This window comes from Cryptomeria japonica, chromosome 9 (genome assembly GCF_030272615.1).
Source record: "Cryptomeria japonica chromosome 9, Sugi_1.0, whole genome shotgun sequence".
NCBI lineage: Eukaryota > Viridiplantae > Streptophyta > Pinopsida > Cupressales > Cupressaceae > Cryptomeria > Cryptomeria japonica.
The window spans coordinates 648,355,860-648,377,455 of record NC_081413.1 but is presented as its reverse complement, the minus strand read 5'-3'; the positions used below and the strand labels follow the sequence as shown (position 1 = coordinate 648,377,455).

The 21,596-nt window shown below is 34.3% G+C and overlaps 1 protein-coding gene across 1 annotated transcript; it reads right to left on the bottom strand.

Moving 5' to 3' along the window:
- Positions 1 to 13,755: 13,755 nt before the first annotated feature.
- Positions 13,756 to 21,020, bottom strand: LOC131066737 (disease resistance protein RUN1). Its single transcript, XM_058001571.2, has 4 exons — positions 19,929 to 21,020; positions 14,864 to 15,939; positions 14,443 to 14,750; positions 13,756 to 14,346 (listed from the first exon to the last, which is right to left on the bottom strand). The coding sequence occupies exon 2, from the start codon at positions 15,881 to 15,883 to the stop codon at positions 14,939 to 14,941; it is 945 nt and encodes a 314-aa protein (XP_057857554.1). The 5' UTR covers positions 15,884 to 15,939; positions 19,929 to 21,020; the 3' UTR covers positions 13,756 to 14,346; positions 14,443 to 14,750; positions 14,864 to 14,938.
- Positions 21,021 to 21,596: the final 576 nt, after the last annotated feature.

Sequence of the window (21,596 nt, the reverse complement as noted above, 5' to 3'; positions counted from 1 at the left end):
CTCATAGGATATTGAATGAATTATACATTATATTATATATTATATATTATATATTTTATTTTATTTTATTTTTTATAAAAGTGGATATACCACTGAATTATATTAATATTTTAATTTTTTACATGGTGTCTGGTTCAATGAGCACTGGAGGGAAAGAGCCAGTAAGAAAACCCTCCAGTATTGCTCCAAAAAACTTAAGGCCTACCTGCCCATCCGCAACGATGTTATTATATAATATATATATTATATTATATTATATATTATATTAAAATATATTAAATATTATATATATAATATTATATAAGTTGAATAATATCGAATATCTATTACGCTTTTGTTTTTGTCATGGCTATATGTACTGACATCCAAGCCAAGCAAAAAGTCAATACAGATTTCTCACATATTGGGGCGAGTGAAAAAGATAATTTTTTTCTTTTTGGCCCCTCATGATCCTACGCATACCCAAAGATGATAGTGGAAAGTGTAAGAAATTGTAGAGGAATGTGAGTGTATGTTTGAATTGAGAAGCGAGTATGGAGGCCATTGTATGTTTGAATTGAGAAGCGAGTATGGAGGCCATTCTTGTGATTATCAAGTTGTTTCATTCTGAGAAATTATGAATGTATTTTTCTTTGTGTTGCAATCTTATTTCAAACAATCTCTGCTTTGTTTACAATCATAGTGTTTGAGCTTATTGTTTTGGAAGCAATGGGAATTGTCTTTTGTGTCTTAAAAAAAAAGAAAGAAGAAAGTACATAATGTAGAGCAATTAGAGGATGTGGTAGTAATATTACAAAATTATATCCCTCATCTATTGCGGCTACCCCTGCCACAACAACTGAAACAACTATAGATAGTTTACAAGGAGATTTGACCTCCACCAATGATAACATTGGGGAAGAGATAATAAAACAAAGAACACATGAATATTTAAAGAAGTATGCCACCGTAAAAACTAAATTGTAGGAAGAGATAATGAAATTAACTGACAATGTCTCAGTGGTCATGGTCATCTATCAATTTTGTTTGTAATGGCCCGCCACAACTAAGAGCTTGATGGATCAAATGCTAAATATGGAGGATCGAATCACACAAGTGCACAATCTTATAATCCTCTTCGAGACATGGACAGAGCAATGAGGGCACAAATGGAAGTAGTTAATAAATAGCTGCAAGAAATCCACATTTAGAAGGGAGCAAATAAAAGGACAAATCAAACAGCTCCAAGAGATAGCGCACACTCAACTGACAAACCTACAAGGAATACTAGCAGCTGAAAGGAGAAAAACAAACAAATCTAACCTGTTCCTACTACATTGGCAGAAGCAAACGCGGCCATAGTCTAGATACAGGGACAACTCTCCATTATTGAACAAGCAAAGGCCAATTGGCAGAAAGCACTACAACAGCTCAAGGTCACTTATCAGGGCCTCCTACCCAATTAAACATCATCTCTTCGGTACAAGACATCATTTTAAAAGGGGGAATGATGCTGGTAGGTCAAGAACCAGAAGCAAAGAAAACTCCAGTCTACCACAAATTGTCTGTGGTATAGAAGTAGGTCATCAAATGACTTTAGAATCATAATCCTTCATAGGAAACTATATATGTTAATTGTAAATTATATTTGGAAGATAACTAAACATGAATTGAAAGGTATACGGTGATAGATGTATGAAGCAGAGATTGAGACCTACATTTTGGTATAAGTTATAATATAATAGAAAATATTACTAGTTTCATATTTGTATGTTATGATAGATAAATGTTTGTTTTGTTTTTTTTATGATGATATATGAATGGTTTATATTATCTTAGGTCACAAACATGCTAATTTCTCTTATTATATTTTCTGGGGTATAAATTGACTACATAAGATATCGTTGGATACAGATCTTCAGACATTACTTTCCCATTTCACTTGCTAACAAGCAAAGACATGAATAAATCTTCTCTTATTATAGTTAAGATGATGAACAAGCATTGTTAATGAATCCCAATCCAAAAGAATTAAAAAGAGATGTAACAGTGTTTGGTGACTATAGATGGCAATGAATTATGAAGGATATTTGGATGAAAGAGCTATAGAAGAACTAGAAAATCAAGTCAAATACCTAACCTTGAAGATCTCTCAAGACCCTATGGCTCTTAATCACATTGAGAACCTCTTTTTCACAAGTCCTAAAATCATGGAAAGGAAGGTGGTCGCAGTTTAGAGGAGTAAACGATGGTTATGAGTAGTTGGAGAGGATATGGGGATCAGTTGGATGAGTTGGACAGATATAGGAATAATTTTGATCAATTCATCCACATTTTTGAAGTAAGTAAGAGCATCTTCATTTAAAAGAGATCAAAGAAAGAAATCAAGAAATTTTATTCAACCAACAATCCGGATAATTTTCTTAGGGGAACAAGATGGAGACAGGTTAGCTAGGTACTCAAGGAAGGAGTTGAATTGACAAGTTAAGGCAAGTACAGCATTTATTTCCTAAAACATGATTCCAGATGTTTAGGGAATAGTTAGGGATGGTAAAATGGGACGTTTTAGGTAGTTTCCATTCAATTCTTATAATTTTTGGTTAAGTGTTGTAATCTAAAATTTGTTCTCTCTTGTCAAAAAATAATATTGTAACTCAAAAAGTTTAGTCTTGAGACTGAAACAAGAATGTAATTTTATTTTCAAATAGATATCAAAGCATTTTCAAACTATGTACTACCATAAGAACACCTTTTGAGAAATTAAATTTAATACTTAGTCTTCAAAAGTTTATTTTATTGTGTGCACATGAAGTTATTGATGTGATATTTATGATTTTCATATACAAATCCTTAAAAGAATGTCTCATTTTTTGCACCTTGTCTTTTCTGTAAGTTATAGTTTGTGTTAGTGTAAAAATTGTGGGTAGTTGTGAAGAGCATTTCATTTTTCTTTCTAGAACTTTCAACACTCAAACCTTTCTATTTTACTAATACATGAGCATGTAAAACATGGAATTTATGCATTTAAAAATTTAACTATTGAAACATTTGTGTGCCAAAACAACAATAGGTCTCAAGAACAATTTAGTGTATCACCTCCACAATACTCAGTTTTATTTTTTGTCATTTTTTGTGTCCTTTTCCTCAACATAACAATAATAGTTTAAGTTGTATTAGGTGATAAACCAAGGGAACTAACCCTCTTTGAATATTGATCTTTAATTAGCAAAGCGCACACTATTAGAGATCTTATCATATTTCACTAGATAGCTAAGTTGAGTACTTGGCAAGAGTGTACATCCAAGTGATAAACAAGTCCACCGTTATATTTTTGAAGTGATAGTTATTCTTTTAATAATTTTTTTGTCCACATGGACCCTTGAAGGTAGACCACTCCACTATGGGCCCCTCTGCCATATTCAAACTGTGAATTGGCTATGAAGTTATTTTAAATATTTGACGACCAAAATATTGCAAAAGAAAAGGTAGTTTGCATAACTACTTTGGAGAATTCATGCCTATACAAATTAGTTTTTTTTTAAATAGTTAAGAAAGATTCAAGCAAATTTTATTGGTATATGTAACAACCAAACTCTCTAACCATTGATTAGCATCCATAATCCTATCAATTAGCAATTTGTCCCCCACTGTTTTAAAAGTTTCTTGTTATAGAATACCACTTCTTTCTATTAATTTTCAGCTTACTCCTTTGGAAAAGGAAAATTGCATTAGCTCTTAATAATAGTTCAAGATGGGTGTGTCTTGTGGTGATTGTGTTTCTTCTACAATGTCTATAATTGAATTTGAATTGCAAAAGCTTGTGGAAGACCTAAAGAAAATTTGGAATAAATGGATAAACAATCATGAAGAGGTTATTGTGTCACAAAAGAGAATTGGTGGGGATCATGGTGGAATGGAGAACATTAATGTCTCAAGTATTCAAGATTTCATGGATGAATTTGGGAGACACAAATATCACTTAGATTTTTCCTCTACCAATATTTTTGAGCTACCACTTAAATATTGCACATGAGAATCATAGTGTTTTGTTCTATGGGCTATATTGGCTCGCTATTAGAGTTGTCTCCTTGGTATTGAAGACTATCTATAGGACGGAGGAGATTCCATGTAAAATTTTAAATCATGTTCTAACTTTTAAAAGGGCTTATTTTCATTGGATTCATGTCACTTCCCACTATTATCTGTTTGGTCTCTAGTTTGGTGGTGATATACCTATTTCCGTGCATCCATGCCTATGGGATGGGGTTCTCTACATTGGAATGTGATGGTATGATGAAAGAATATGTATCTGGTAGATTACTAAGAGGGGGGGGGGGGGGGGGGGGGTGAATCAGTAAATAGAAAAACTGATACAAACTTCCCAAACTCAATCTCAATCACACAAAGTAAACTTATCAATAGAATACCACTGTCAATATCAATACTCATAAGAATACCAGTTGACTATTAAAGCAACTTAACAGTAAACAAATTTGATCTTGTAAACATCCAAATGCTTAATCATATGTCAACATACTCCATCTCTCAATGCTTCCAGTTATCATGCCTTATCAGAATAGTTAAGTAGTTAATCAAAACAATCATAAGATCGTAACCACAAAAACATTCAACACATGACACAAGTATTTATACGTGGAAAACCCAAATAGGTAAAAACCATGGTGAGATGAGACTCACAAGATAGCTATCTGAACTCTTATGAAGTTCGCCCTATTAGGAACCAAGCCTGTTAAAGCTTTTACAAAAGTCCGGTTAAGACCTGATCCTGTTAGGAATCAACTGATTAAGGGATTTACAACAAATGCCTTGATAAAAAGCAAATACCCTGTTAGGAGTAACCTCAGTAGAGGATTTGAGAATCCAAGCTAATGGACCACCTTGTTAGAGGATTTAAGAAGTAACTGAGCTTGTTAAAGCTTACGCGGTTAGGGTATTTCAATTTTGTTGTAATTGTTAGAAGACAACAGGTTTTCCTTGATCTGTCTGAATAGCACTATACTTGCTTGATCATGTCCTTTTAAGCTTCAATCTACCTTTACACAAACTACAGATTCATTATCCGGTTCGGCAACCACACACTCAACTAATTTCTGCCAACACCTTTTTCAAAACAACTTCATCAACCTTAAATACAAATCAATTAGGTTGGTAATACAACAAAAACTTAATTCTCTCATAAGATTACAAACAAATTGGTTCAAGTGTGACCATTGGATTTACATAGCAATATGTACACATTATTCAAGAAAATTCCAACCGCTCCTTGATCACCCCTTCATCAGACTTGTAACTCATCACGCACTTTGCATTAGATGCAATACACTCTGCTCATTCCCTAGACAAACAAACAAACGCGCCAAAAAAATTTGAACTTGTCTTCATATAATGATCACACGTTTCACCTTCATTATCGCTCAACATCAGATCATAAACCAACATAACCATTTCAACAAACTTAATCGGTTAGGGTTTAACAAAAACAACTAGTAGGGTTTATCAGTTAGATAGGGTTTATCCTCATACACCGGTTACTAGTTCAACTCACATACTTACATACCGGTTTAAAACATCTTCCAAAAATCTCTTCCTATCGGTTATAAGACAATATCAATATAACAGCAATATTAGGAATATATCATAAATGTCATTACCGATTCAATTGACATCAATGACAACATATCATATCATTAATACAATCTTCATGTAAATGCCAACAATCTCCCCCTTTGGCATTGATGGAAATACAAATATCGACGCCTCTGATTGCTGTTGTGATTAGTGAGTAGAAATCCTGGTTTATATTACCAAATATTCACATGCTCTGTCTGTCTTTAGCCTGTCATTGGTTTTCCTTTCCACAATCACATAATTCTTCTCCCCCTTTGACAACAATGCCAAATTGAAATTAAAACATGTAATGTCAACTTTTCACTGTGCATCAACAAAATACTGCAACTTGATGCTCCCCCTGTGGAATACATTCACTTCTACATCAATCCTTCTAAGATTCTGCAAGTGATTCAAGGACTAATGCAATCGGCATCATGCTCAACTAACTTCATGAAGGGATACAACCCCTAGTTGACTTCTAAGACACTCAAATGTAGTCTTAGGTAGAGGTTTGGTAAAAATATCTGCAAGTTGCTCCTTGGTAGAAACATGCTCTAAGATAACATCTTTGCTTTGAACTTTTTCACTCAAGAAATGATACTTCAATTCAATGTGCTTGGTTCATGCGTGCACAAAAGGATTCTTAGAAATATTTATGGCACTTGTATTATCAGACAAAATTTTATAGGTTCTGAGATCTTCATCTTAAAACCTTCCAAAATGTGCCTCATCCAAATAGCCTGTGTGCAATTCACATAAGCTACAATATACTCAGCTTCAGCAGTAGATTGTGAAGTACAACTCTGCTTCTTACTACTCCATGAAACAAGCCCTCCTCTAAGAAAAAATGCTCCACCAGTAGCGCTTTTCTGATAATCACCATTTCCTGCCCAATTAGTATCTATGTATACTTTCGAATCAAAGTTTCCTCCATATGGATACCATAATCCATAGTCAACAGTACCTTTCAGATATCTAAAAATTCTCTTGGTTGCTATCAGATGTGCTTCCTTTGGATTCTTCTGGAATCTAACAACTATACCAACCGCATGGGCTATATCTAGTCTGTTGTAAACAACATAGTTTAATTTACCAATCATTGACCTGTATTCCTTTTCATCAACAGACTTAGATTCATCTTCCTTGGACAACTTACAACTTGTAACCATTGGTGTTCCAATTGGTTTGTAGTCACTCATGCCAAAAGTCTTCAAAACCTCTTTCACATACGTAGATTGTGTAATGAAAATACCATTCTTCATTTGTTGTATCTGCAAGCCTATGAAAAAATTGATTTCCCCTACTAAAGACATTTCAAACTCATTTTTCATTTCATCTGCAAAATTGTTGCTCATGACATCATTACCTCAAAAAAAATATCATCAACAAATACTTCACTGACTAGTATTTCATCTCCTTCAGAATTGAGATAAATGTTACTATCATCACTGGTTCTTGCAAAGCCTATCTTCATCAGATGTGTATGAAGCCTTTCATACCATTCTCTGGGTGTCTGCTCTAATCCATATAAAGTCTTATGCAATCTGCATACCATGTCTTTCTCATCTGTCAAAGCATAACCATCTGGCTGCTCTATGTAAACTTCTTCTTCCAATATCCCATTCAAAAATGCAAACTTAACATCCATCTGGTATACCTTGAACTTCTTATGGGATGCAAATGCAAGTAAAGTTCTGACACATTCCAGTCTTGCTACTGGTGCAAAAGTTTTGCCATAATCTTCTCCTTCTTCTTATTGCATAACCCTTGCAAACCAACCTAGCCTTATTACGAATTACAACACCATCTTCATTCAACTTGTTTCTAAATACCCATTTAGTACCTATAACATTCTTATTTACCGATCGGGGTACCAAGGTCCAAGTGTTGTTCTTCTCAATTTGATCCAATTCCTCCTCCATAGATTTAACCCAATGATCATCGCCAAATGCCTCCTTAGCACTTCTTGGTTCAATGGTGGAGATCATGCAAGAGTTCTCTCTTATTCTCCTTCAAGTTATTACTCCAGCATCCTTATCCCCAATAATATGTTCAGGATTGTGGTTCAGTCTCACATATCTAGGAACAATATGATCATTATCTTCAGGTTCATCTTCTTCATTATCATCTTCTTCTTCTAAATTTATTTGTTTCGGTTGAATAGGTGCATCGAAATTTGCTTCACCGATTTTAGATTTAACAGTTTCAGGTTCCAAAAGCAAAATGCAAGGATCTTCATCCTTTTTCTCTAAATTGGTTCCTTCTAAGACTTTAGGACATTCATCTACTTGAACATAGGCACTCTCAACAATTCTCTGTGTCCGGTTGTTGAAACATTTGTAGGCCTTACTCTTGGTGGAATAGCCAAGAAATATGCCTTCATCGCTCTTAGCTTCAAATTTGCTCATGTAATCACCTCTTTTAATAAAACATTTGCTTCCAAATATCTTTAAATGGCTAACATCAAGTGATCTTCCATACCAATATTCATAAGGGGTCTTGTCCTTACATCTTTTCACCAGGACTTGGTTCATTGTGTAGACAGTTGTACTGACAGCTTCTCTCCAAAATGTTTTCGCTACACCTCCTTGTATCAACATTGTCCTAGCAGCTTCAACCACTGACCGGTTGTTCCTCTCTGCAATAGCATTCTGTTGTGGTGTCCTTGGTGCAGAAAGTTGTTGTTTGATACCATTCTCATCACAGTACTCAGTGAACTCTTCAGAAGTAAATTCACCGCCTTGATCTGTTCTCAGACATTTTATCTTTTTTCGCTCTTTCTCAGCTAAGGCCCTGAATGCCTTGAACTTACCAAAAGATTCAATCTTATCCTTCAAGAATGTGACCCACATCATCCTTGAGCAATCATTAGTGAAGATCATGAAATATCTGTCACCTTTAATGTTTCTTTTTATCATTGGTCCACATAGATCTGTATGAACCAAATCTAACAAGTTCTCTACTGAGAAGGACTTGCTCTTGAAAGTTGAAGAAGTCATCTTTCTTAATTGACATTCTTTGCAAAGAGAATTAACCGGTTTGTCTAGCTGAGGCAGACCTCTTCCTGTCTTGGACTTGCTCACTTTAACAGTGTTATCAAAGTTTATATGACAAAATCTCCTATGCCAAAGCCAACTATCATCTATCTTTGCAATCAAATAGTTGCTAACTTTAGAATTAAGATGAAACAGATTACCTCTAGTTTGTTTCCCAGTTGCAATCAATTCACCTTTGTTGTCAAAGATTTTGCACATACCATTTTTAAACTCCAGTGGGTATCCTTTGTCATTAAGTTATGCCACACTCATAAGATTGTGATTTAGACCTTCAACCCAATAGACATCGTCAGCACTGCTCTTCCCATTAAGAGAAATCACTCCCTTACCTTTAACCATATAGGGTGAGTCATTTCCAAATCTGACAATACCGCCATCAAATTCCTTCAAGGAAATAAATTTGCTCCAATCATCAGTCATATGATGTGAACAACCACTATCAATGATCCAATCATCAGAGTTATCCATCCTGGACACTAATGCCTTCTAGTCTGATGTTTCATCCTTAATAGCTACAAACACAATATCTTCACTAGCATCGCCATCAGATTCTTCATCTGTGATACCACTATCAACAACTATAAGACAATCTCTCTTGCCTTTACCCTTATACTTCTTGAATTTATCTCTCTTGTGTTCATTTTCACCATTAGGATAATTAGCTGCTATATGACCAATCTTGTTGGATGCAAAACATTTTAAAGGTAGTTTACCTCTATATTTCCCAGTGCCTCTAGGCAATCGTTTTGCCAACAATGCTTCAAGTTCCACTAAACTATCTTCATCATCAGCATCTCTCCTGGATCTGGATTCATAGCCATGACTAGTATCTCTACTTTTTCTCGTAGATGGGTTAGAGACAGAAGCTCTGAATGCAGCCTGATTTCTGTACACCACCATCATAGTTGTTTAATTCAAAAGCAATAAGTTTGTCAATGATAGAGTCAAGAGTTACCTTAGTTTTGCAAATGGACTTCAGCTCCTGAATAGCTACAACTCAAATAGCATAGACCAGTAGCAAGGTTCTCAATACCTTACTGATCACTGTGGCATCTTCCACTTTCCCTCCTGCACTCTTTAATTCATCGACTATCTCTTTTATCCTTTGACCATACTGTTGGATATTCTCACCTTCATACATTCTCATGTCATCAAACTTTCCTCTTAGACTCTCCTCTTTAGCAACCTTAACATGTTCATCACCATTATAAATTTCTTCAAGTTTTTTCCATACTTCATATGCAATTTCAAGATCATGAACATCTACATATCCAGCATCTGACAGGGAACTGATAATAGCCTCCAATGCTTGATGATTTTCTCATTGTTCTTTCTTCTGATCATCGATCAGAGTCCTAGTAGGTGCAATATACTTAGTTTCTACATGATCCCAATACTGACTTCCTAGAGTCTTGATGTAAATCTTCATTCTATCGCTCCTAATCCTATAGTTTTCTCTGTTGAACTTCAGACCTTCCTTCTTCATCATGATCTACAAGATCTTTTCCTCAAGTTGTTAGGCTTTAGATCTTAGAGGACCTAAGTAGCTCAAATACCAATTGATGATATGATGAAAGAATAAGTATCTGATAGATTACTAAGAGGTGGGGTGAATCAGTAAACTGAAAAACTGATACAAACTTCCCAAACTCAATCTCAATCACACAAAGTAAACTTATTAATAAAATACCACTTTCGAGATCAATACTCGTAAGAATACCGGTTGATTGTTCAAGCAACTTAACAGTAAACAACTTTAATCTTGTAAACATCCAAATGCTTAATCATATGTCAACATACTCCATCTCTCAATGCTTCTAGTTATCATGCCTTATCAGAATAGTTAAGTAGTTAATCAAAACAATCATAAGATCGTAACCACAAAAACATTCACCACATGACACAAGTATTTATACGTGGAAAACCCAAATAGGTAAAAACCACGGTGAGATGAGACTCACAAGATAGCTATCTGAACTCTTTTGAAGTTCGCCCTGTTAGGAGCCAAGCATGTTAAAGCTTTTACAAAAGTCTTGTTAAGAATTGATCTTGTTAGGAATCACTTGGTTAAGGGATTTACAACAAATGCCTTGATAAAAAGCAAATACCATGTTAGGAGTAACCTCGGTAGAGGATTTGAGAATACAAGCTAATGGGCCACCTTGTTAGAGGATTTAAGAAGTAACCAAGCTTGTTAGAGCTTAAATGGTTAGGGGATTTCAATTCTATTGCAACTGTTAGAAGACAACAGGTTTTGATTGATCTATCTGAATAGCACTATACTTGCTTGATCAGATCCTTTTAAGCTTCAATTTGCCTTTACACAAACTGCAGATTCATTATCCGGTTCGGCAACCACACACTCAATTGATTTCTACCAACACCTTTTTCAAAACAACTTCATCGACCTAAAATACAAATCAATTAGGTCAGTAATACAACAAAAACCTAATTCTCTCATAGAGATTACAAACAAATCGGTTCAAGTGTGACCGTTCGATTTACATAGCAATTTGTACACATTATTCAAGAAAATTCCAACCGCTCCTTGATAATCGCTTCATCGGACTTGTAACTTATCATGCGCTTTGCATTAGATGCAATACACTCTGCTCATTCCCTAGACAAACAAAAAAACGCACCAAAATAATTTGAACTTGTCTTCATACAATGACCACACGTGTCACCATCATTACCGCTCAACATCAGATCATAAACCAACATAACCATTTCAACAAACTTAATCGGTTAGGGTTTAACAAAAACAACTAGTAGGGTTTACCAGTTAGATAGGGTTTATCCTCATACATCGGTTACCGGTTCAACTCACATACTTACATACCGGTTTACAACATCTTCCACAAAGCTCTTCCTACAGATTACAAGACAATATCAATAATAACAACAATATTAGCAATATCATAAATGTCATTACCAGTTCAATTGACATCAATGACAACATAGCATATCATTAATGCAATCTTCATGCAAATGCCAACAGACTAGCCCATAGACCTCTTTCTCAACAAATTGTAACATGAGACTTCGTCATGCCCTTTGTTGAGGTTGTAATACATATTGGTACTACAACTACTCACACTAGTTGCTATATTAACTTGGTTTCCTTTCGTATCTTGACGAATCGATGATTTACTTAAGTTTAATAACCACAAAAAAAATTGTCAAGCATGTATTTAGTAGCAAATGTGAAAATAAAGGCAGAAATATGTAGGTTGCTTATTTAACTCCATGCTATATGAGAATTGAATAGCTTTAAAAGGTTTTGAATCTTCTTTTTAGAAAAGTTGAAAGGTATTAAAACTTGTTAAAAATTCAAACATAGGCTATGAATTAATCTCAAGTGCCAATGACTAAGACAAGAAGTAATTACTATATAACTACTTAAAGAAAATTAAATCTTGCACACTTACACATAGCATTGGTGTTTACCACGTTCTAAAAAGTATAAATTTTTCACTTTTGCCAACTATTCAAGATGAAAGAATGCACGGTTTGTGGAATGTTTTTTAAGTTGAGTTATTCAAATGAGGGACTATTGACTCACCTTTCAAAGCTAGATTGTGTGAAAACTAGGGGAGAGGACCCACTAGTTGTGTACCCTAACTTCGCACCTCTCAAAATCTTACATGGAAATTTCAAATCCCACCCAATTTTTTACAGCAACTTACTTGGCAAGTCCCGATAACTAAAGTTTCAAGGCCACGTCATCAAATATGATGCCATATCAGCATGCTTTTTGCCAAAGTGTCAAAAACAGCCCCCAAAAAAAGTGAGATCAATAGGCATGCAAAAGGGGCCCCGATACTTGTGCAGCTGATGTGGCATCACATGATAGGTCATTTTTTGCAACAAATGGTATATTTCATTTCAATTATTGGTACCCATCATAGCAGTAACAACTTTAAAGTCACAACTATTGGTTCAATGTTGTATAAAATTTGGACATTAAATCAGCAAGTATGGGGATATTAAATCAACAACTTCTATCACAAGAATTGGAACACACTCAACTACTGAGTCCACAAGAATTGAAACACACTCAACTACTGAATCCTTTCCCCTAGATCAATACTAACTTCATGAATGAAAGTGGTTGTTACATCTCATAAAGTGCTTCACAAAAGCTGTAGTCTTTTTAAATATTTGAAGAGCTGTTAATAGATTTTATAAGCTTGTAATGCCACTATTTTTATCAGTGTTTGTTTTATGTCCTAATGCAATGGATTATCATTTATTGGAGATGCTATTCATCACTCTTCATTCACAATAAATTATAAATTATTTTTCTTTGAAGAGTGTAAACACAAGCCCTATCAGAAAAATTGACAAGTACAATCTCCAAAATTAGCGGACATTATCAAACTTCTATCTCAGCATATCCTTGACAAGAAGTGTAACACTTCTCAGATTGCATAAGCTACTGCATGTGCTTCGGGTGCTTCAAATATTGGTGCTTTCAAGAAGAAAATTCACTTGGCTCTTGTTATAGATTGTGTTGAGCAAGAATTCTTAGTATGTGATGTATTTTCAGATGTGAAGCCAAACTCCACGAACTTGACAGCATCCTCCCCACTGGAAATCAACTATTTGACAAAATGCCTTGAAGAAATCTAGTCTCATGAAATTGTTGAGAGGTGATGCATGAACCTAACCGCCATACACTTCATTTTTATGAGAACTGGCTGATCCGGCGAAAGTCGGGTTTGTCAGCTGCAACAACTGCCAAAGATGCCTGAAAGACTTTAAAAAGCTTTTTCTATATGTCTGTTGCTTATTCTATGTTTATTTATTTATCCTTTGTTTATTGCCCTGTTTTCGGAATCATCTGTTTTTTGAATTCACGGAAATGCCATTTTTACAGTATGAATGAATGCAAATGGAATTTTTAAGCAAATTGGCAAGTGTAAAGCAACATGTACAAATACTACATGTATGATCAGTTATCAAATGAATGAATGCAAATGGATTTTTCATTCTTCAGGGACAACAAAATATTAAACTGCCATATTATCATGCAAAACATTATGTCATATCATTTAAACATTCAAGAGACACCTTTATCAATTGATTATTCAAAAATATATATATCCATAATAAATAATAAAAAACGAGATGCAATATAAGGTCTTAAGTTAGGACAATCTTTTATCATGAATGTCTCCAATGACCTTACACATTGTAATCCATCTATCCTCTCCAATTTGTAGCAGTTTTTCAATTTAATTTCTTTTAGAATGGTTAACTTCACAACACTCGGAAGGGCTCTCAATTCTGGACAGTTATTTATGTGAAGTATCTTCAATGATCTCGAGCTTTCCAAACCTTCTATCTTCTCCAATATGTCACACCTTTTCAATACAAACTTCTTTAGGGAAATCAAGTCTGCAAGACTTGGAAGCCCATCCAAATTTGGACAGTCGCATATCTTGAGCTTCTTCAGTGATCTGAGATTTTTTTAACTTTCTATCTTCTCTAACTTTAAACAGTTTTCCAATTCAAGATTTTTTAGAGAACTTAATTCTGCAAGACTTGGAAGCCAATATAATCCTGAACAGTTTTCTATCTTTAGCATCTTCAGTGATCTCAGACTTTTTATATTTTCTATCTTCTCCAATTTGCGGGCTCCCTTAATAACCAACTCTCTTAACTGCGAAGAAGCCTGCAGCCAATTTTCGATACAATTAATATACACAGTATAAATTTAAAAAAAAATCCCATTTTTAAAAAATAAAATACCATAAAGCAGCATACTTACATTATTACTGTGCTACAAATCTTCTAACTCCCAAGTGTCCAAAAGTTCCAAAATTCTTAAATTTTGGGATGAAAGCCACGATGGAAATTTTTGCCCTTGAATCTTTCCAAGCGGAGCCAGACCAGTTCTCTTGATTGTTCGCTACAATCCTCAGTAATAAAATCTCCATTACCAGCATAAATCTTCAATCCAAGCGAACAGGGCGCGAGGCTACGCGCTCCTTGGCTTGTGTTAAGTATGATCTTTCCTTGCCGGGGGTAACAATTGGGACCAAATGCGTTTACTATTCCATGGATTGGTACTGCTTCCTGAATAATCAAAAGTAAAAGTAAGAATTATTTTAAAGCAAGAGAAATAATTACAAGCAAATTGGTTCCCATGCCATGATTACTAAAGCCATGAAAGAAAGCACCGACTTCACCTGGTGAGGTTGAATCTCGATAATCTGTTGTGGAGACCAAAGGCGATAGGGTGCCTGTTGATTTGCAATCTCCCTTCAAAAATCTCTCAAATCATTCTGCATTCTTATGCAATTCTCATGGTCTACTACAACAAGAGCTTTATCCACAAGCCTTCGCCAACCATGCAGACCATTCCACCCTAACGCGTCCCATACTTCAATGGCCAGACTACGTTTTTCTCCAATGAAGAAACACGCGACAACCAAAAACATATCTTTCTCTGTTTTGTCTAGAGCATCATAGCTTATTTTGAGTTTCGATTTGGTATCCTCTGGCAGTATTTTTAATATTTTGTTTAATTGAGACTGCCAAATATTCTTGCTAGGCTCCCCATAGAGCAGACTTCCTAAGACCGCAAGTGACAAAGGCAGATCTTGGCAAGCATTTATGAAACTTTTTGTAAGATCCTCGAATCCCGACAATGGAGATGGTTGTCGGAATGCATGCCAAGAAAAAAGCTGCTCGGCATGAGGGGGATTCGGTGGTCTCATTTCATATGTAGTGGAGATGCCAGACGCTGTAAGAACATCCAAGTGGCGTGTGGTAACAATAATCTGACTTCCCTGGCCCAGGCTCTCCCTTGCTGGCAATAGAGCATTTAGTTGGTCTGGATCATCCACATCATCTAAAACTATAAGCATAGGAACGGATCTCAAACGGCTTTTTAGAATCTCTTTGCCTTCCTTTACATTGTCAAAATCTATGTATTTGCCTTCAAGGTCCAGGTCCTTCAGAAGCTTCTTTTGTTTCTCGTGCAATCTCCCCTTTCTTGCAGCCTCACTAACATCAAAAACAAAACTTGACCTATCAAAGGTCGAGACTTTTCTGTTATAGAGTTCCTTTGCAAGGGTGGTTTTGCCCACACCACCCATTCCGAAGATTCCCACAATTTTTGCTGGCCCAGCAGATTGAAGTGTATTCTCGAAGTCCCGGACAAGTTCATCCAAACCAACGGGATACATGGCAACTTCTAAGCTCATCCTTTAAATCTTTTAATACACTATTCACCACATCTGTCACTGCCTTGTCCTCGTCACTGAATAATGAACATGTGAAACAATTCAATAAACGGAGCAAATTCCGTACAAAACGAACCGAAATGTACGCTAGGGAAGATTTGATAAGATAGAGTATGATGCGAGCTTTTAGTTTGATCATCGCCATGTAGAATTGAACAGACGCAATAACCAAAAACACACAATGCTTCAGAATCGGAGAATGTTTAAAAAACAAATAGGCTAACTCCTTTTTTTTTTAATAAACTGAGGTCTTTTTCCATTGATGGTATAAATTCTCCATAGTTCATAGATTATTGACACAAACTCTTTTGAAATAAACTGTGTTTTTATTTGATTGATATATGCTTCTTTTCAAACACCAAGAACTGCCTTTTATAGAACTCGTAGTCCCTAAAAATAGACATTATCCAGACTAAAACAAATCTAATAATTTATGCAAACTAACAGTCATAAATTTGCACATTACATATAAGAGTAGTGAAGATGGTAACGCCATGCAGAACTGTGAATAGCATTGTCAAGAAAAATTTTAGTGTAAAAGAAAACTGTTTTCCTTTTCCTACCTAAAATTGTATGGTTTTGATTATACTGGGAAAAGATAGTCAGAAATATTACCTGTAGATTTAAAATAAACATGCAAGCTTATCATTTTTCATTTTTTAGAATTAAATAAATACTATTATGTACATATATGAAAAATAAAATATATTTTTTAATACATATTTAAAAAATATATAAAATAATTATTAAAACAAATATAAAATAATAACATTTTGACAGGTTAAATCTTGATGGTAAAGACAACTCCACAATTTAACCATTACACCGATACTGATATAAATATCTTAAATACATATATAAAAACTCTTTTTTAATTTATTTTACCTTAAAATTATTTTATTTATGATAGTCTCACTAAACACTAGGTAAATTATGAATTGAATCAAGTAGGTCATGGCTTCTTCTAAAGCTCTAGGCAATAAATCCTTAAACTTGAATTCATCTTTCTTGAAAAACACTTACAATCTTATGGCATCTAGATAATCATGCATACTACTAGCCAACACATGTTTGACATCTTGTCCACAATGATTTATGAATACATCATAGAGTATGTGTTTCATTCTAGATGAAGAGGTAACAAAAGTAAAATCTTAGAAGATATTATTGTATCAAAATTAGTAGTTGGAGCAATTCTTAAGAATGTTGGAACTATGTGGTATGGGAATACACTACTTGTTCTTATGTAGCAGAGTATGTAGGACAATTCTTAGTCATTAAAAGCATTTTGTAGTTCTTTCTTAAGTTGTCCCCAACATCGCAAGGAAAGAGGTTGTCATTAGATACAAATTAAAACAAAGAAGAATGCTGATAAAAGTGACTTGGTTTTTAAAATATTGCTAATGATAACACAATGTGAAGAAAGAAGCAAGCAAATTGTATAATAGTAAGTGAGTGGGTAATACCTATTTGTTGGAAAAAGCACATGGAATGTAAAAGCATTTATTTTTTCTTCATCAACTTTTCCCACGAAACCATCTAAAAAGTTGTGTATATTTTATTTAATTATTGAATTATTATAGTTTATGTTAAAAAGTATGGGATGTGTCTTATAAATATTTTGTTAAAATGCTTGCTTTGACATTGATAGAGATCCTTCATGCAATCGTCAATGATACCCAAACTAGAATCATCAAAGGCAAATACATATTAGAAAATTCAATTACTAATTGGGAATCCTTGGACTGGGATAAAAGAAATAATCAGAATGTTGGGATTTTATTGGGATTTTACTGCTTGATTTTGGGATTTTACTGCTGAAAAAGCAAAACATATGATAGAGCTGAATGGTCCTTTATGATTTCTATTTTAGAAGCAATTGGTTTCCCTAAAGGGATTTGGTTAAATTGTTGAATAAAGATGCCAACGTTCAAGTGGAAGCTAATGGATCTCTTCTTCCTAAAGTAGATCAATCAAGCAGGGATACTTTTGGCTCAAACTTTATTTATCATTGCTACTAGAGCTCTATTTTATATCCTAAGAACTAACCTGGTTGGCCCCAATTTGCATGGTGTTGTTCTTACTGACTGTTATTCTTTGCTTAATGTTCGGTTTGGAGATGACACAACTTTGTTCCCAATATTAAGAAAAAGTAATATGGATAATCTTGTGGCTAGATTAAGTATCTTTTGCCAAGCCTCTAGTGCTAGAATCTTAGAATCTAAATCTATTTTGGATGTTGTCTTTAATGTTTTTCGGTATGATATTTTGTGTGTTTTTTGGGTATTGGATAAATGTTGTATATTTTACATTTTTATAGTCAAATGGAGTGATCTCATCTATTCTCTACATCAAAATATCAAACTATTTTTTGAAAAAATTGAGTTTTATTTGTGATTCTTTCTATTTTTGTCATTAATTCATGTTTTATCTTTTGCATGATTCATGTAATGTGTAAAATCACTTTGGAGGTGCCTATAAATATTGATACATGTTTAAATGTTAAGTAAGAGTTATGTATTGTATTGGTTAATGGTTGAAGTTTATAAATAGAAAAAAAAAAATTGTTGTTGATCCATAAAAAAAATTTCAAGTGTAATATTACATAATCTATTTTGTTGTTCAATAATTGTAAATTTATATACATTGTTTCTTTGAACAAAACTATTATGCTTATTTTCTCAAAAAAAAAAAGAAAGAAAAAGAGTATGTAAATTGCATAAAGCATATGTTCATTCTACAAAGTTGGGAGTGGATGTACACCAATAAAGCCACTAAACTAGTGTGAGGAAGGTACAAGAAAGTAGCATACATGGAAGAGTCATGGCATTGAGTGTTTGATAAAAGATTCAAGAAGGATGACATGGGCAAGGGGAGGCCAGCTAGGCTAGAGCTATTGATGTGTTATATCTATCTTGGATAACGCAACTCAGATGGGAGAAGTAATGTCAACCATCGGGTCATATCACCACCAGTTCATAGACACAGATGATCCAATATGGTTTTCGAGATGATCCAATATGGTTCAAAGATTCTTATGATGCAGTAGTGATTGCCATCTTTAACAAGATTAAACTTCTATCAATAGTTGTCATCTTTTATAACTTATCATTAGCATAGATATCTTAAAGGAAAAAATATGTAAAAGATGTAAAGTAATATTTTTTATGTGGTTTTTTTTTTTTAAATTGTGATATACAAATGAAATAGATACTTAGAGAAAGATATCTGAAATGTAATTCAAAATATTCATATCAAAATAATTTCACACAATTAAATTCATAAATACTTTCAATCAATATATTTATAATCAATCTAAATATTAAAACAGCATTATTACAATATAACTTATTTTGATTTTAAAATCAATTTGAAAACTAGAGTTTATTTTGCATTTACATGAGTGGCTGTGGATAAATTGATATGTTCAATACAAGGTTACAAGGAGACAGAGGTACTTGGAGATAGGGGTATTTGGAGACGTCAGTTTATTTTAGATATAATTTAATAATTTTCAAAACATATCATGATAGAGAACTTTGAAAACAAGAATAGTGATAAAGTTTAACATTAACTTTAAAATTGAACAAAAATTGAAATTAAAATTGCTTATATTTTTTATACCATAGCCAGTCTAAATTGTTTAGTTAAAGTAAAATAATATAAATGTTGAACACACTCAATATTGTCAGTAAGATAATATAAATGTTGAACACACTCAATATTGTCCTCAATATTGTCCTTTACTAAATAGTAAAGGAAATTTCTCTTTAGACTATTTTCTATAAGGCTACTGATCTCCAAAGGTAACTATGGTTAGATATAATTTGCTTTCAGCATGACAAGCAAAGTAACTATGCTGACTTTCATGAAAGTAACTAGTGACACAATTCACGCTGATGCACATACCTAATAGACAAAATAGAAAGAACCCTCACCGAAAAACACACAAGTGCAAGGAAGATTTGATAAGCTAAATGAAGTGGAGATAATATTTTCTACTTACCCCTGATTATTGATTTCCTCGCCAGTGTACCAGGAAGCTTGCTGGAGAGCGCACTTCCAGATTTGAAGCTGCTCTGAGCTGTATCTGCTCAGACGGAACAACATGCAAGCACAATAGAACAAACGTAGCTCAACTCTCATTCATGGCAAGTGAAAAAAGATATAATAATAATAATTGAGGAATAATATTTGTTTTTTAAATTAATTAGTTACTATTTACAGCCAAACGGGCATCCACCAAAAAATACAGAGGAACAGTATTTTAGGTTTAGCTGCCCTTTATTTCATGGTTGTGGAAGGCGCCTGCATAACTTCCTTTTCCTTCAATCGCCCATCTTAAAGCAGAGGGCTCAACATGATAGAAAATGGGTATAAACTTGATGCCGGTTTGCATCATAAATGCCAGCTCAGCCAAACACCAAGGGGAGTTTGCATAATTCTCAGAAAAAATAGCTATGTGAATAGAAGCGCTACGCATTGCTTCTTCTAAAGCATTAGGGAAAAAATCTCCAAGTTTCAGTTCATCTTTGTCCAAAAAAACCCTAAGTCCAGTAGAATCTAAGGCCTTGTAGATAGTGTCGGCTAAGCTATGTTTAACGTCTCCTCCGTGATGACTTACAAAGACATCGTAGGGCAGGTGTTTCTTTGCGAAGGAATCAGAAGTTGAAGCAGGAGCTATGGCATCAAAAGCATTTCGTAGGCCATGGTCATAATTGGGTTGTCTAGCGGGGACAGAAGAGGTTGCCATTAGATACAAATAGAAACACTAAAGAATACCGATGTAAGCCGTTTGGAATCTGAAATGCTTCACGGGCAAAGGCAGGCTTGGCTATAAATCGAGGCGAACAGAAATCAGGAAAATAAAACCTGGCTTGATGCAGAAATGCTTGAAAAACAAAAGGCTAATCTAATTGTAGCTGCATTATGCAGCGAAGATGGAGATGAGTTGCATATAAAGAAAGGAGGTAGCGAGGAAACTGCGTAGCAGAGAATGCATTTGCTGGGAAAAGAGAAGGAAGGAGTTCAGAAGCATGTTTTGTCTTTTCACCGACTTTGCCCACTAAGTGGGCCATCTGAAAGAACGGGAACGGGAAGTGTACCGTGTAAGGTGAGGTCTGATCTTTTCACCTTGTATGTATTGAGCATTCAATAGGATCCCACTTCGAAAGTTCTCTTCACTATACAAGGAGAAAACGCGTAAAACAGACGCAAAGAATCTTCTTCACCGTATCCCTCTTCAAAAAGTAGGTCTCTTGAACAAAAATAAAATTAAATATTCCGAAAGGAATCTCGACTCTATCCTTACAAAAGTAGGTAAAAGAGTTTTTTCTTACCGTTAGCTTTTTTATTGTTTTGTTTTGTGTTCAATTATTTTTTATTTGTATAAGTAGATCAATTTTAATATATAACGGCGTTCGATCCACGAAAACCAGCAAAGTAATTATTGAAATCAACAATCGAAATCAAAGTCATGCAAGATTACCAAAACAATTTCAATTATAAGGGTCTTCTGGACAGCTGTTGTCAATGTCTGGTTTTTTATCTTTCCATTTCTTGCCGTGGTTTTTGAGCTGCTTTGTTCAATTAAAAAAAAAAAAATTTACTTTATTTTTTTCAATTAAAAAAAAAGGACAATGGAAACAATTGTGACAGTTGAAAAGTTTTATTC

Bases quoted from the DNA above. Each gene is read 5' to 3' on its own strand.
- LOC131066737 (XM_058001571.2), bottom strand. From the start codon at position 15,883: ATGAGCTTAGAAGTTGCCATGTATCCCGTTGGTTTGGATGAACTTGTC.